Source organism: Chiloscyllium plagiosum, unplaced genomic scaffold, assembly GCF_037043375.1.
Source record: "Chiloscyllium plagiosum isolate Xiang-an unplaced genomic scaffold, Cpla_swu_hap1 HiC_scaffold_23, whole genome shotgun sequence".
In the NCBI taxonomy this organism is placed as follows: domain Eukaryota; kingdom Metazoa; phylum Chordata; class Chondrichthyes; order Orectolobiformes; family Hemiscylliidae; genus Chiloscyllium; species Chiloscyllium plagiosum.
Genome location: NW_028270161.1, coordinates 25,002,178 through 25,020,137, shown reverse-complemented (window position 1 = coordinate 25,020,137; position 17,960 = coordinate 25,002,178). Strand labels below are relative to the sequence as shown.

The following is a 17,960-nucleotide window of genomic DNA, read 5'->3' as shown; positions in this document are numbered from 1 at the left end:
GCTCTGAGGACACTGTCCAGCAGGGGGAGGCTCTGAGGACACTGTACAGTGAGGGAGAGGCTCTGGGGACACTGTCCAGTCAGGGGAAGGCTCTGAGGACACTGTCCAGTCAGGGGAAGGCTCTGGGGACACTGTACAGTGAGGGGGAGGCTCTGAGGACACTGTGCAGTGAGGGAGAAGCTCTGGGGACACTGTCCAGTCAGGGGAAGGCTCTGGGGACACTGTCCAGCAGGGGAAGGCTCTGAGGACACTGTGCAGTGAGGGGGAAGCTCTGGGGACACTGTCCAGTCAGAGTGAGGCTCTGAGGACACTGTACAGTGAGGGGGAGGCTCTGGGGACACTGTCCAGTCAAGGGGAGGCTCTGAGGACACTGTACAGTGAGGGGGAGGCTCAGAGGTCACTGTATAGTGAGGGGGATGCTCTGAGGACACTGTACAGTGAGGGAGAGAGTAAGTGCTCCTGAAGTATTTGGTGTGAGGCCTAGGGCTATGAAAGTGACTGACAATATGATAGACTTGTTGGAGTTGGATGCATTGAGGTCACAGATCAAGCAGCTACAAAAAAAGTAGGAAGAATCTAGGGAGCAGGTTGCCCGACATCAGAAGAACTACCTGGATTTACAAGGTAGGTGGATTCATGAAGAACTGAAAGCTATGTTGAGAGGTGAGGCCAGACAATGTAAACTTATAGTTCAGGGTTGGGAATGGGTGAGGGCAATGGTGTTGGGGGAAATGATGCAGTGGCCCAAGGCAGGAAGGTTGCAGGGAGGGTTGGCGGTGGTACATCATTCACACTTACAGTGAGGGACAGGCTCTGGGCACACTCTGGTGTTAGGGATTGGTGTTCTCAGAATACCCTGTATATTGGGTATTTGCTCATCACTGTTTCTGGTCTCCTTAGGTGATTTGCTGTCATGTGAAACTAAATCATGTGAATCAACATCCAGCACCACAACAACAACAAGCGACACAAAGTTGTTTTTGAAGTCAGCTGATATTCCAGTAACTGAGGTGACATCAGTTACCCCGACAATAGTCAATTCAACCAAGTCCAATGCTTCTAAGGTCAGTACTGTTGATCGAATGCCATCTGAGTTCATGTCAACTGATTCCAAGCTATCAGAGATCAACTCAGCCATTCCTAAAGTGTCTGAGATCAATATAGTCAATTTGAAACCCGCCGAGGTGACGTCAACCGATCCCAAACAATCAGATAACCAATCCACTAATTTAGAGGTCCAGCCAATCATTTCCAAGGTGTCTGAGGTCAAATTAGATGACTCAAAACTAGCTGAGGTCAAATCAAGTGACCCCAAACTATCTGAGGTCAAGGGACCTGATCCCAAACCATCAGTGATCAAGTTATTTGATCCCAAACAGTTGGATGTCAAGTCAACTGCTCTCAAACCATACGCAATCGAGTCAGTTCATCCTGAACTGTACGAGGTGAAGCCAACTGATTCTGGACCATCTGAAGTCAAAACAGTTGCTCTAACACTATCTGAGAACAAACCAGATGACCTCAAACCATCTGAACTCAAGTCAATGGATCCCAAACCCTCTGATGTCAACTCAATTGATTTCAAGCCAACTGAAGTCAAATCAGCTGATTCAAAAATATCAAAGGTCACATCAGCTGATCCCAAACCATCTGAGAGCAAGGTATTTGATCCCAAAATATCTGAGGTCAAATCAGCTGATTCCAATCTATCCAAAGTCATGTCAACTGATGCCAAGCCATGTGTGGACAAGTCAGTTGATTCTAAACTATCTGATGTCAAGGTAATTGATCCAAAACCTTCTGAGGCCATGTCATTTGATTGCAAACCATTTGAGGCTAAGTTGGTTGATCCTAAGCTATCTGAAGTCAAAGTGATTGAACCTAAACTATCTGAGGTAAAATCAGTGGATCTCAGAAGATCGGAGATAAAGCCAGTTGATTTCAAACCTTCCAAGGCCAAGTCAGCTGATTTCAAACCAGCTGAATTCAAGTCAATGGATCCTAAGTCTACTGATGTAAAGTCATTTGATTCCAAACCAGCTGAGAGCAAGTCAATGGATCCTAAACCAGCCGAGGTCAAGTCAGTGGATCCCAAACTATCTTTGGTCAAACCAAAGGATCCCGAACCAGCTGAGGTCAGACCAATGGATCCCAAACCATCTATGGTGAAGACAATGGATCCCAAACCAGTTGTGGTCAAGTCAATGGATCCCAAACCAGCTGAAGTCAAGTCAAGTGATTGCAAACCAGCTGAGGTCAAGTCAGCTGATTTTAAACTGTCTGAGGTCAAGTCAGTGGATCCTAAACTATCTTTGGTCAGACCAATGGATCCCAAACCATCTATGGTGAAGACAAAGGATCCCAAACCAGTTGTGGTCAAGTCAATGGATCCCAAACCAACTGAAGTCAAGTCAATGGATCCCAAACCAGTTGTGGTCAAGTCAATGGATCCCAAACCAACTGAGGTCAAGTCAAGTGATTGCAAACCAGCTGAGGTCAAGTCAGCTGATCTTAAACTGTCTGAGGTAAAGTCAGTGGATTTCAAAATATCTGAGGTCATGTCAGGTGATCCTAAACCAGCTGAGGTTAAGTCAACTGATCTTACACCATCTGAAACCAAGGCAGTTGACCCCATAGTTTCTGGTGTGACAGTAGCCAGTGTGGATCTAAATGATATGGTGACATGCGACCACAATGCTCCTGAAGTCCTTGCTGTGAGGCCTGGGACTATGAAAGTGACTGACAATATGATGGACTTATTGGAATTGGATGCATTGAGGTCACAAATTAAGCAGCTACAAAAGGAGTTGGAGGAATCTCAGGAACAGGCTGCCCGACATCAGAAGAACTACCTGGATTTACAAGGTAGGTGGAATCATGAAGAACTGAAAGCTATGTTGAGAGGTGAGGACAGACAATGTTCAGGGCTGGGAATGGGTGAGGGCAATGCTGTTGGGGGCAATGGTGCAGTGGCCCAAGGCAAGAAAGTTGCAGGGAGGGTTGATAGTGGTACATCATTGGAAGCGCTGCTTCTAAGAGACAAGATGTGGTTAAAGGGGTGGATGTTGGGGACAGGTGGGTTTCTGGGGCATGAAACGTGGGCAGGTGTTTCTTGGGGGTTGGGAATTGTGGAAGCTGAGTTGTATCTTTAGGGGGATTGGATGAAAGAGAAGGTCAAGTTGGTCTTCATCTCCACCCGAAACATTAACTCTGTTTCTGTCTACAGATGCTGCCTGAACTATTGAATTGTTCCAGCATATGTTTGGTTTTTATTATTCTTATCTAACTTGTGGTGTCAGACAGCTCAGTTGGTTAGGCAGCTGGTTTCTGATGAAGAGTGATGACAATAGTGTGCGTTCAATTCCTGCACTGGCTGAGATTACCATGAAGATCCTGCCTTCTCAACCTCTGTCCTTACCTGAGGTGTGCTAACTCTCAGATTAAGTCACCATCTGCTGTTTCTCTCATGAGACAGTGGGCCTGTTGGACAATGGTGATTTTATCTAACCCATCCTCCACCTGCCTTGAGAGTGTTTGATGGGATACTGTAGGTAGAGCTTTACCTTGTATGCTTTTCCTGCTCTGGGAGTGTTTAATGTGATAGTGTAGATAGAGCTTTACTTTGTACCTAACTCCAAAGTGTACCTGTCCTAGAGATGTTGATGGGATGGTGTAGAGAGAACTTTATTTTCTCTCTAGCCCATCCAGCAGTTGACTTCTTATTTTCCGAACACTGCAGGATTGCTGGAGGAGCAGAGATTGGCCAACGTGCAACAAACTGAGAACTTTGCCAAACAGATCCAGCGTCTCCAAGGTCAGTGAGTGCTTTTGGGATTGACCTGTGCTCCAGACGAGCGTATTAAGAAACCATTTGCTCAATGAGGCTCGGACTAAGGAATAGGAGATTGAACATTGTGGGGTGCTCTGTAACCACCTGGGGGCATTGTTTGAGTTGAGACCAACAAGGCTCTTATTACTCATGAGTGATCATGACCCAAATGCAGCATTTTGCAAAATTTCCATCCACTACCGATGGATAGAGAGAGAGGGAGTAGCAAGCATAGTTGGACAGATGGAGGTCAATTGGCTCTGTTGGCATGGCAGCTGGTTGAGCAATACCCACAATGGCCGATCTTACTATGAAGGTCCTGCCTTCTCAATCTTGCCCCTCTCCTAAGATGTGCTGACCTTCAGGTTAAACCACCCATCAGTCACCCCTCTCTAATGTTACCATAGTCCTCTGAGGCTATGGTAACATTACTGAGTTGGGCAGACAAATAGCACAGGGACATTGATAAATGTGAAGGATTGTTAACAGATTGGAAATGGACATCAGGAATATGCAATAGGCCAGTTGGGATTGGATGAGGGAGAGCGGGTATAGAGTGATCTCTCAATACTTGAGTAGCTGGTAGTTTGCTGGGATTTAGAACCAAGCAGCAAGGTTGTTTGAGTTTCAGCAGCACTCCAACCAGTCTCTGTGTTCAATTCTGATCCCCTTCACTAAGGAGGGATACTATTCAGTTGGAAGCAATTCGGAGAAGCTTCACTGGGCTGCTTCCTGAGATGAAGGGTATGTCTTATGAGGAAGGGTTGAGCCGAAAATGATTACATTTTTGTAAAATGAGAAGTTTTCTTATTGAAATATGTAATATTAAAAGGGAACTTGATATTGTAGGTGCTGAGGGGTTAGTTCCACTTGGGGTAATCTAGAACTAGGAGGCACATTTCAGAAGGAGTCTAAATCTCATAGAATGGTAGACAGACTTGATAGGCCTATGTCCGAAACATCGATTCTTCTGTCCCCTGGATGCTGCCTGACCTGCTGCGCTTTTCCAGCAACACATTTTCAGACTTGATGGGCTGAATGGCCTATTGCTCCTCCTATTTCTTTTGGTCTTCTTAAACTAGGCTCCCTTGCAGTACACTGTGCGGTCTGGAACTCACAGCTCTGGAGTCTGCCTGCCTTCCCAAATCCCATGAAATGCAGCCAGAAGCTGCAGTGTTGCAGTTCACAGAAATAACCTGAAGGATAGGCTGCCAGTACTCACAGCAAACTTCAGCCCAATCAATGGAAAACGTGACCAACAGATTTCCTGGAAGACAGGCACTGATACCATTCCAATATGTAGGGCTGAGGGGGTGAGACCCAATGCTACTGAAACAACACACTTAAAACATTCAGTCAATTCTTGGTTGTGCTAGCAATGTTTACTTTCTCCAATCGTAAAACTCTCACTATACAAACTCACATTATCACTCTAGGAGGGTCGCAATCACCTGCTGTCAGACAATTCATAGTTCCAGATAAATCACACAGCTTATATCCCAGAGTACTACTCTGATAAGAGATGTGGGTAGAGGGCAGTGACCCTTCTTAAAAGTTATCTTTTGTTACATCCTTATAGCTAATTTATTGTGCACTTTGAGAATTTACAATACTCATTAAGTATTAAATCAGCAGCTTATAATATTTTCTAGACTTCATGTATTCTTTTGTCATTTTCTTCTTTCACTGACCCATGGATTAAAAAGCCATCTCTGGTGAATATAATGCTTTTCATACCCTCTAGTTTATTGGACATTCTCCTTTGGAAAACCTTTGATCTGGACTGATTCCAAATATAGTTAAAATGGTAATGCACAAATCATATAATAGAAGTTTGGCTCCAGTCAAGTGGTAATTGCATGAATCAATGGGTTTGCATACAGTTTAGTAAAATCTGAACTTTCTATGAGTTTAACGAGGCTTTCATCTGTGGATGCCATTGGGTGTACTTCCTGTTCTATTGCCTGTTCAATTGAGTTATGTCAATAAAATTCTAATGGATGCATTCGATGGGGAACTGGTAGCAAAGTAGACCCCCATGTATTCAGTTCCCCGACTAGTGGAATACTCCTTGTTGAAACATCATTCCAATCTCACTGCTTACCCTTTTTAGTGGGGGGTGTCGGCAATTCCTGGGTGCAAACTAACAAATGGATGTGGCATCTGTGGCAAGCAGTTTCCAATTTTCCCAGGCTTTTGAAGAGTTGCAGAAATTATCATCTAAATGTTTTTGATGGTTATGAATAAATTTCAGACTTGTACAAGTTCCCCTGCTAAACAATAAGTATTGCTTCAGGCGATTTCTCTGACTCTACCTGAATATTGCATGAAGCTGACCTTTGACTTCTAGGTTGATTACACTTGGACCTTGAAGTTTGATGGATGAAGGTTGCAGGGTATATTTTGTAATTGTTTAAGTCCAGTCTGTATGATATCAACATTAACACACTTTCCCTGTGATCTCCCAAGAGGAGTGATATTCTAGCTAACTGGTATGTACAGGTCCCAGTTAAGATTTTTCCTTTTGATTTGAAAACCCAGTTTTTTACCTTATCTTTAATATTCAGTGGTTGTGTCAGGGCATCTTTCCAGCCTGTGGAACTGCTTCTCTGCATGGCAGGGGCATTGTAAAATAGTGAGAGATGCCTATTCAGCACTTTTCCTTGGTTGCCGCTGTGATGCAAGTTCAGTTCTGCACTCAATAAACTTAAATAGCTTACTGTGGTTTTGCCATCCCTATGCCTGGAAGGTTTCTAGCAGGGGTAGCATGGAATCCATTATTCAAGGTTTATGTCTCCGACACTGCTGTCTATGCTAGTTGCTTGGCTGCCCTCATGGGAGATCTAGAGTGTCTAATTCAAGCAAGAGATCTGACTGGAGGCAGAGATCCTTTTTAAGAATTAGCTTTATCTACTGCCTTAGAATCCTGTTTATAGGATTTCTAAGCACGTGGTCAGAGCCACAGATCTCCTCTTCTCTTTGACATCAGTATGACATAACTCCTTATGCATGTACTCAGCAGACACTGTTAAAACATTGTTACAGTTAACTCTTTATTCTACAGGTTTCAGTAGTTTGTCTCCACTCTAAACCTGATCAGCAGCTGGTTCTGGATGATCTTAGACCTCACCGGAGTTATTTCGTCCTGTGCACCTTCCTTGAGGCTGGTTTAATTGCCCAAATTTAATTGTTTTCCTTTATGTGAAGGAGTAAACTGAGTGATGAACCCTGTGGATATTTGTTTTGGTCCATCCAGCACAGCTCCGGTCTGTTCAGGAGGAGATTGACAGTTTGGAGGAGGAGAAGGAGAGTGAACTGATGGAGGCTCATGAGGAATTGCACTGTGCACAGGAAGAGATTGTGAACCTGCGACAGGCAGCTGAAGAGGCTGCCGGAGAGCGGGAGAACGAGATTGCCACACTGCAGGAGGAGCTGTGTCGTATCCGAGCAGAGCTAGAGCACCTTCAGCAGACAACACTGGAATATGAGCTGGAGATTACCACCCTGCGGGCAGAGATACAGATGAAGAGTGACAGTCAGCAGAAGAAAAACTCTGAAGAGGTCACCCAACTTCAAGGTACAAACTAGGTCAAAGTGTGCTTGTGTATATGACGTTTAGGAGGGGTCAGTTATTGAGACAAAGGAGGGTCTAAAGTCCTGAAGGATGAGTTCATTTAGTGGAATTAGTCTCTTCAGGTTGGAATCTCAGCATTATTTCCTCTGCTATGGATTGAAAAAGGGAAGGTCGTGGGTGGCTGGGTGTTAGGGAAATCACTGTCTTTGTGAAAGCAAACAGGAAGAAAGTTTTGACCTTTCAGTTTTGGACCAGTTCCTGTGAATGTTATTCTGCAAGTGTAAAGCACAACTGGGAAAGCTGAAAAATAGGCAAGTGATCAAGTTTTGACACTGAGATGTTGGGTGTACTGGAAAAATAAAACCAAACAAAATCAATTAATGGAAAACACAGAAATGGGGGAAAAGAAAATAGTACAGAAAATAATTTAACAAAGAGGAATATGGTTAAAATAAATGAAACCAAAATAACTGGGTGAGATTAAAAAAAAACTTGTTATAATCAGCAAAAAACTCAAACTCAGATGTTAAAGTCATTGGAAAAAATTAATATTAAAAGTGAAAAATGTTTAAAACACATGTATTGGATTGTCGGAAATTAATGAGGGAAACTAAAGAAAGTGTTGAAAAGAAAGACCTTGGCTTCATAGCAGTAACAATCTCAGAAGAACAGATGAAATGACGGATCTGTCTGGGAAGAATGAGGAGAGGTGATATAAGTTAAATGATACAATTTTAAAAGGGCTCCAGGAATAGAGACAGGAAAGTGGGGCAGATAGAGTAGCTGGAACAAAGAGTTGGCACCGGGCCCAATAGGCGAAATGGCCTCTTTTCTGTTCTTTCTGATTCTAACAGAAACCTGGCTGCCACTGGGATATATTTGAAAGATTAGCATTTTGGATATTAAGTATTTTAGAGGGCTAGAAAAGAAAAGAAAGGTATTGAGAAAATTCATGGTGTTGAGAATTAAGATAAACAACCAAGGTTATGGTTCCATGCAGTATGGTTGCAACTCAAAGCTAAAACAAACGTTTTTTTTATTTTAATGCAATTACCTTATACACAATCAAACTGTAGGATGGAACTAGAGGGAATGCATAATGATGCATGGGATGAATTCGTAAATCAAAATTATTGTTCTTGTAACATTGAATTACACATTAGTCTATCAAAATTACACATTTGTTCATCAAGACATAAAGGGATAAATGAGAGATGGGAATGGAATTTGTAAGACATGTACAGGACTCCTCTTCAAGCAGTAGCTTAGTCAGCCTGCCGAGGTGGATGTGATGCAGAATCTGATTGTGAGTAATGAAGTGGATCAGGCAGATGAGCCAAATGTGCACGAACTCAATAAGAGTTGTAACCATGATGTGAAGCTTCAGAACTAACTGGAATGGGAAATACTTATTAAAAAACTTGGAAGATTAAGGATGCATATTTGGAAGACAAGCAGTGGGTTATGAGATGGGGATGAAAGGAGATATTGACTCAGAGGACTGTGGAGCAACAGAGAGATCTTTTTACAATAATTTGTACAAATCTGCACAATAATAAAATGAGGATTCTTGAGTAGTTGTTATTGTCATATGGACTTTCAAAATATGTTTGACAGAGTAATACGTGAAAGACTTGTTTGTAAAGTTGAAACTGATAACATTTAAAGGCAGTAATACCATAGATAGAAACTTGGCTAAGGGACAGCAAAGTACAGGATTTTGTTCAGACTGGCGAAAAATATATAGTAGTGTTCTTCAAGAATCTGTATTGGGCCCACTACTTTCCTTATCTATATTACTGACCTGGACTTGGATATGCAGGGTCTATTTCCAAAATTTGCAGATGATAAAAAGCAATAAAGTGTAGTAAACAATGAGAAGTTTAATAGACTTCAGAAGGATGTAGTCAGAAGTTGACATTTAAAATATGAAGTGAAATATTTTATTCAGAAAAAGAAAGGTAAGCATTGGAAATCAACTGGTATAATTTTAAAAGGGGTGCATGGACAGAGAGAACTAGGACTGTGTGTAACAAATCTGTGAATGTGTTAGGACAAGTTGAGATTGAAAAACTGTTAAAAAGCATGTGGAATTGTATGGCTTTATGAATAACCAAATAGGATGCAAAAATTTGTAATTATGTTAAACTTTTAGAAGACATGGGTTTGGCCTCAACTGGAATGGGCAGCATACTTTAGGAAGGATGTCAAGGACTTAAACAAGGTACAGAAGAGATTGGATGGAATGGTACCAGGGATGAAAGACTTCAGTTACATGGAGTGTCTGGAGAAACTGTGTTATTCACCTTACAATCGAATAATTTAAGAGGATAGTTGCCAGGGGTGTTTGAAATCATGAATGGTTTTGATAGAGTAAATAAAGAGAAAGTGTTTGCAGTGAGAAATGGTCAGCAACCAGAGATCATAAAGATAGGGCGATGATAAAAGAAGCAGAGTGACATAAGGAAACATATCTTTACACAGAGAGTTGTTGCAGGGTGTACACTGCCTGATAGGATGCTGGAAACAGATTCAAAAATAACTTTCAAAGGGAATTGGTTAAAAAAATTTGTATGGAAAGAAATTATAGGCCTATGGGTAAACAGCAGTTAAATGGGATTAATTTGATAATTCAAAAAGCCATCAAAGCCATAAAAGGCTGAATGGCCTCCTGTCTGTAGGATTCTATGATAAATATATTATCTCTGCAAATATAAACCTACTAAGAAAATAAATTACTTATAATTTTAGGATGCTATGAACATCAAAATAATTTCAATCAAGTATGATTTTTTCCAATTATGACCATTATAATATTAATGACGATAAAATATTGATGATTAGATTAACAGGAGATAAAGGACAAGTTGAAGGGAAATGAAAAAGAGGTGGAAAAATAAGATTGTGACTGCTGATGTGGAGGTTAAATACTAATATAGACTGATTGGGACAAATGGCCTGTTTCATTATAACTTGTGTGTAAGATCATTCCTGAAAAAAACGAAGGGAGACATTGGAAAACTATTTTTCATGTAGGGGATGATGGTTAAGATATGGAATGCCTGACCAGAAATGGTTGCCTTTTTGCACATTTGTGTTGAAATTTGAGCTGTGTATTTGACAGGTGCGGTGCAGAATCTGCAGGTCGAGTGTCGGAATCTGGCTCAAGAGTGTCGAGTTCTACAGGACGACAACAAGCAGCTGAAGGAAAGATTGCAACAAATGGAACAGCAGAGCCACAGGTATGGGCCTCCAATATGACATGTGTACGAGCATTTGGACACACATTTGTACACACTCATATTCACTCATTCCCATTCTCTCACACAGGCAATCAGCATTCGTAATTGCAGACACACTCACGTAGCCTCACGAACTGTCAAACCTATGCTCGTTTACTCACACTTGTATCTATGCTTGCATAAACTTACTTAAATACACATCCTTAGTCAGTCAGGCAATCCAACATTCTCACTCACTTATTCACTCACTTAGTGTAGTCAGAACTTTACTTTGTATCTAAACTGTGTTGTTCTTGCCCTGGCCCTGTTTGAACAGCATTGAGTAGGGTTGTCCCATTTAAATGATCAATTAATAAAAATGCCTATTAATACATGCCAAGTGTCAGAGTTAACTGTTAGCCTTTTCACTTGATTAATAGAGCTACGAGAGTCCTGCTTATTGGGAAAAAGGATGGTACAAGGGCTGAGCTAAAGAGTTGGGTTTAACTAACACTGACTTTGTGTTTGCCTCTGAGGGCACACTCTCCAGATTGGCCTCAGTGGAATTCACATGAAAGTGGATATTGGAAGCAGGTTGCTTTTCAACATGGGATATCCTGTCCTCCCAGCCTGCTTTAGGTATAGGTTTTTAGGGGGAAGGAGGAGGAGAAAGGTGGATGTAAGTCTGCCTCAGTCTCACACTCAGTTTCTCTCATAGGCATGCACATGCTCTTGCACACTGACTCTCTCCATGTCCCACTCATTTCCATTTACTCTGTCCCTTCCTCTAACCCATTGATACATACTCATACTCTCACTCCATCACATACTCTCGCTCCCTCATGCACATTCTGTAAGTCAGCCTTACTCACAGATTCCCTCTATTCCTCTCTCACTCAATCCCCCCCCACCCCAGTGAAGCTTGAACGTTTTCCTGCTGTGGTATCTGTGACGCACTTTCGCTCTGCTCTCTCTCACATTTCTGATGCTCCTTGTGGGCAGGCAGATACAGTTGCTGTCACTGTTTGTGATCTGTTTGTGCCACCATCTTGTGTTCCTCCAAAGAGCTGGCAGTTGCACAGCTGCGCAGGCAGAAGCATGGCCTCAGACAGAGGGAGAATGGACTCTGTGGAAAATATCAATAAACTACTCCTCATAAATTGCTTGTCCAATCACAGGTTGCTTCTCTTTGTATTTGCTGCTGATTTGCTCAGTGGTGATTCTACCAGCATCAAATGTGGGAAGGAAACAGCCTCTGATTGGAGGTACAGCTTTTCAGTAATTTTCAAATAATCTTCCTTACTTGTTGTCATGTCTGCTGCAATAGAGGGCTACAACCTGGTCATGGACTGTGTGTTGGACATGTTTAGTGTAGAGAAAGCCTATCTCTATACATAAACCATCCTATACTTGTCCTGAGCGTATTTAATGGAACTGTGTAAAGATAACTTTACTCTGTATTTAACTCTGGGATACCTGGCTTCAAGACTCCATGGTTACATCAAGTGATGATTAACTTTCAATCTGTTCAGAAAGTCTTAGACTGATTGATGAGACACAAATTCAGATGCCTGTCTAATTTTGTAGATCGATTGAAGGATTTAAGACGGACATTCAAAGAACTGAAAGCCGACGACAGAAGTATGAAAAGGAAGCTAAGAGCTTGCCTTGGAAAGAAAATGGTAAAGGACCAAATGCAGCAGGTTTAAGTGTGCAGGAGAACCTGAGCTGTACACAGAAAGATCAGGAAAAATCATGTGACAAAGTAACCCCAAGTGATCAAGTCTTTTTAAGGGATCAGCTTGAAGATGGGCGGGTGCTCAGAGAGCAACAAATCCCTCAGGATGGAAGCAGTGGAGATGGTGTAAAATCAACTCCGAAGGACCAGAAAATGGAAAGCATCGAGCATGGATCTCAAGGTTCCCAGGGGCATGAAGAGCGAGGTCTGATTGATGAATTGGGTTTGAGACACCGACTCCTACAGGCAGAAGAGAAGGCTCTGTCAGTCCAACATGAGGTAACAGAAACCTAGAATTCATGGAGACAGTTTGTAATTATTCCAACAGTGTGCACACAGGAAAATATCCTAGTGGAATTTGTGAAACACACATTTCTTTGAAGTATGGGAGGTGAGCAGTTGAATTAGATGGTACTGAAATGTCGCTGAAGCATTGGCAAGTTCTGTACGTGGTAACCAGAGGTGCTCCATACTGAGGCAGAGTGGGTGCAACTGTTTGGGGAATTACACTCTTAGAACTCTTCAACAGTTCGATTGAGTTCCCAACAACTGCCTCCTTAATACCACCAATTTCTTAATGCCCCATTTTCCTTGACAATCCTGAGTTCACTTTTTGTTATGATCCCAGATGATACAACTGACAAGACAGATCCCAGAATTTAACATGGTTTGATAGATGATAATTTGTTTTGTTCAGTTAGTTAATGTGATCAGTCATTGAGGCATATTCACACAAAACTGCAAATTTTCTTTTAACGACAGAATAGAGGTTTATTACACAAAAGAAGAAACAAGTAAGAACAAGCAAATACATATCACAGTTAGAGAGAAATAAACTTTCAAACCTGTTTCCTGATATCAACTGTTATAGAAACTCAAATCCAAAGAAATCGCATCCCATTTGTTTACTCCCTCAAGTTAACTGACTCTTGACTATTTCTTTGCCATGGATTGGGGATACAGTTTGATGCGTTTTTCTAAATCAGCCAACAATAACTTTTCCGCAATAGCTTTAGAGCTAAAACCTTCTCAGCTCTAAAGACCTGCAGATTTCCGACTAAACTGTCCTGATTTGAAAGTTGCACAAACTAAAGATTTCAACGGAGGTGACAGTGTTTTCCCTGAATTGTCCCAACCTCAAGTGAGAGAAAACTAATCTTGCTTCTCATACCAGTTGGGTCTTCTCCAAACTGTGCTTAAATATACCTTATACCTCTGGGTTTTCAAAACTAAAATTAAATTTTGGTTATTCTGATTTGAAAACAAGCCTTCAATGTTTACCCAACCATCACATTATACATAATGTTCCATTGACATGACAGGACTCCACAACCACTTGCTTTCTGAGCAATGCTGGATTATTAATTGTTCTAGAGGATATTCTGATCTTTCTTTTTTATAAAAGAAAAGCCTTCACAAAAGTAACCCAACACCCATTATTTTGAAATCCAAAATCTAAAAATGATTTTAAAGATAAATATATATAAATACATTTTTCATCACACCATGAAGAATCTTTCCTGTTTATGACTATATTGGAAGTTGGAGTATTAATGTCCTCTCTGAAATAACCCCTTGCTGAATTCTGTACGCCTCCACTCACTCTGACTAAATCACTATTGTGGCTACGTGGGCATTATTGCAACTTTGTTTCTCCTGTGACACCTCTTAGAGTCCGCATGTTAATATCTTAGTACAAGGGGACCTCGATTATCCGAGTGAGATGGACGGGCACTGCAGCAGCACACAGCGCGTGCGCCCCCGCCCCCAAAACCTCCCCTCAGCCCTGTCCAACACTGGCCCCCCCCACATACTGCTCCTGTCCAACACCACCCCCCCACACCCCACCCCCATCCAACATCACCCCCGCCCCTGTTCAACACCGACCCTGCCCACCCCCTAAACCCCTTCCAACACCGCCCACCCCCCAACCCCGTCCAACACCCCCTCGCCCCCCACCCCAGCACACAGCACACAAGTCCCCACCCCCAGCCCACAGCATGCGAGCAGGTATTTGAATAATCGAGGCTCTTCTGTATGTAGTGAATTTCTGTACTTCCTGAACTTAGTGCCATACACAAAATGAGCTTTAACATCATGTGAACAAGTTGTTTCTCAATAACAGGAGCTTCTTTATGTTGTGTGACCAGTGTGAAGGATTAATCACTGAACTGAGAGCACTGGAGGAGAGGTACAGAAGTAGCCAAGAGGAACGCAGCCAGTTGGAGTTGCAGCTCAGGCAGTATAAGGAAGAAATACACAAACTCAAAGGGACACCTCATCAGGTAAGTTGGTAAGAGATAAAGCAAAAGACCAAAAGTGAAGGTAGAAGGGTAAAGTACAATTTTCCCCAAAGGTATCAGTCATTCCCATCCTTGTCGGCCATAAATACAGCCGATGGGAAAATAGTCCAGTCTCAGCTACCTATAGCTAGTGAAAGTGTTGGAGAGAAGGAGGAGGCGAGTTCTGCCCACAGTAGAAGGGCAACAATATTTTACACAGAATAGTCAAATTACTGACGCAAACTAACAGAGAACAATGCCAGAGAGTGGAATGGAAGTTGTGTCTACCCTGTGATCGATCATCTGCTGTTTCAAGGAATAGCAAAGTTAGCAAAACCCATCTGCCTTATTCATAAAGCAGTACTCTACTCTCTAAATTACTGCCTTTTCATTTGTCTAGAAGTGGCCTGCAAATAGCTTCTCCCTGAAAGTGTGAATCTTCACATGAGAATGATTAGTGTCCAGTTAAACTGCTGAGGATTCTATTCTGTTCATCCAGTTCTCTCAGAGATTTCCTTCGCCACATTTTGAATTAAGTAACATTTCTGTTGGTTTTGAGGGACAAAATGAGGCATGAAGTTAATTTGCCCATCGTGCCTATAACCAGTAGAAAGCTTCATCAAGCTCTCGGGGAAGTGGCTGGGGAATTGTCTGCCAGCAGATTGTATCAAGAAACGGCACAATACATTGAATAATGCAAAGGCCACGGGCTCTGATAACATTCCAGCAATTGTGCTCCAGAGCTAGCCATGCCCCTAAAGTGAAGATGTTCCAGTACAATTACAACACTGGTGTCTATCCAACAATGCAGAAAATTGTCCAGACATGTCCTTTCCACAAAAAAACAGGACAAGTCCAACTTGGCCAATTACTGCCCTTACTAGTACACTCACAGACACCAGCCAAATGGTGCAAGAGGTCCATGACAATGCTATCGAGCAGCACTTGTAAAAGCTTAACCTGCTTGCTCACTGATGCTCAGTTTGAATTTTGTCAGGGTCACTCAGCTCCTGACCTCATGCAGCCTTTGTCCAAACATGGACAAAAGAGCAGAACTCCAGAGGTGAGGTGAGAACAATCAACATGGCAACATTTGACTGAGTGTGTTATCAAGCATGGAAATGTGTTGCTGGAAAAGCGCAGCAGGTCAGGCAGCATCTAGGGAACAGGAGAATGGATGTTTCGGGCATTAGCCCTTATCAAGCAGCCTTAGCAAAACCAAAGTGATTAGGAATCAAGGGGAAAACTCTCTCCTGGTTGGAGTCATACCAGGCACAAAGGAATATGGTTGTGCTTGTTGGGGATCTCAGGCTCAAGGCACGACTGCAAGAGAGTGTCCTTGGCTTAACCATCTTCAACAACATCATACTGACCTCAATCCTTCCCTCCATCATAAGACTAGAAATAAGAATTTTTTTGATGATTGTGCAATGTTTAGTCCCATTCACAGCTCCTCACATACTGAACAGTCTTTCCCCAAATACAGCAAAACCTGGCCAATATCTAGGTTTGTGTTGATGGATAGTAAGTAACATTCATATGCAAATTCCAGACAGTGACCATTTCCAACTACAGACCACTTTGATGTTAAATCCCCCATTATCAACATCTTGGGGGTTACCATTGACCAGAAACCAAACCAGATCAGCTATATACCCACTACGGCTACAACAGCTGGTCAGAGGCTAAGAATTCTGTACCAAGTAAGTCTCCTCCTGTCTCCAAAACCTGTCCATCATCTACAAGATGCAAGTCAGGAGTGAAGTGAAATACTCCTTCACTTGGCTGAACGAGTGCAATTGCAGCACTCAGGCAGCTTGACACTATTCACGACATAGCAACCCACTTGGTTGGCACCACCTTCAAAATTCTTCCTTTCACCAGAAATGCACAGTGGCAACAGTGTGTGCCATCTTGAAGATGCACTACAGGAACTCACCAAGGCTCCTTTGATAGCAGCTTCTAAACCCGCGCAGACTCTACCACCAAGAAGGACAAGGGCAGCAGATGCATGGGAATACCACCACCTGTAAGTTCCCAGCCAAGTTACAGACCACAAGAAACAAAGAACTGTAGATGCTGGATGGAAGTCAGAAACAAGAACAGAAATTGCTGGAAAACCTCAGCAGGTCTGGCAGTGTCTGTAAAGAAAAAGCAGAGGAGAGATGCTGCTAGACCTACTGAATATTTGCTTTTGTGCAAGTCACATGCTATCCTGACTTGGGACTATATTGCCATTGCTTCACTGTCGCTGGGTCAAATTCCAGGAACTTCCTTCCTGACAGCACTGTGGATGTTCCTACACCCCAAGCACTGCAACAGTTCAAGAAGGAACTACACTACCACCTTTTCCAGGGTAATTAGGCATGGACAATAAATGCTAGCCTGTGCAATGGTGCCCTCATATTATTCATGACTGAAAAAAAGGGGATCCATATCTTGCTTTGCTGCAGCTATTAGATCTTTGGCTTAAGGCAGAGCCTGTGGACATGCTGCAACCTCTTTCTCCCTGGTCATTGTTGATATAATGCACTCACAGTGAATTTGTGGGGCCTTGAAATAGATTTAACAATGGCATTATTGGTGGAATAGCCTCTTTCTGGACTGATAAATTCCATGGTTAACTCCATCTAGAACTTGTATTTATATACCAAACCATTTGTACACCAAAGACTCTTTAATAGGTGAGGAGTGGAAATAAGAAATTGCAGGAATAGGTAAAGATTTTGGAAGGAGAGAGTGCAGAAACAGGAGTGAAAGTTAGGTCAAACTGGGAGGGTGAAATGCATAATGTGATCAAATGATCCCAGAGACAAATCCAGTTCACATCACTGCACAGGTTGCATTGGTGAGGCCATGAGGACTTGTAGTTGAGATTCCTGAAGAAGGGCTTATGCCCGAAACGTCGATTTTCCTGCTCCTTGGATGCTGCCTGACCTGCTGCACTTTTCCAGCAACATATTTTTCAGCTCTGATCTCCAGCATCTGCAGTCCTCACTTTCTCCAACTTGTAGTTGAGGACAAGCAATTCAAATTGAATTCTATTGGTGGAAATAGCATTTCTGGCAATGAAAAGGATTGGAAATTGAAACTTTATTCTAGTTGAAGGGAATGTGAAGATTTCATACAGTTTGCTCAGGCTGGAAAGAGCATGGACTCAATAGGACAAGAGCAGGTTGTGTAGTGGACGCTGAATACAGTATCTGTAATATATCCAATGTTCAGTTGAAAGAGTTTAGGACGGATTGGTGATTTGATAACAGGCATACAGTCTGAGGACATGGAGGTGGTTATGTGATTAACAAAGATTATATGA

At 42.4% G+C, this 17,960-nt stretch overlaps 1 protein-coding gene across 7 annotated transcripts in view; it reads left to right on the top strand.

The window, feature by feature from the left end:
- Positions 1 to 17,960, top strand: part of ccdc136b (coiled-coil domain containing 136b) — an 87,743-nt gene that overhangs the window by 58,304 nt on the left and 11,479 nt on the right. For all 7 annotated transcript variants that reach the window (XM_043713899.2, XM_043713898.2, XM_043713902.2 and 4 more), the window contains 6 exons: positions 901 to 2,865; positions 3,740 to 3,814; positions 7,086 to 7,406; positions 10,528 to 10,645; positions 12,212 to 12,641; positions 14,513 to 14,647. In XM_043713899.2, the coding sequence (XP_043569834.2) occupies positions 901 to 2,865; positions 3,740 to 3,814; positions 7,086 to 7,406; positions 10,528 to 10,645; positions 12,212 to 12,641; positions 14,513 to 14,647 (3,044 nt within the window). The remainder of the gene's footprint in view (positions 1 to 900; positions 2,866 to 3,739; positions 3,815 to 7,085; positions 7,407 to 10,527; positions 10,646 to 12,211; positions 12,642 to 14,512; positions 14,648 to 17,960) is intronic.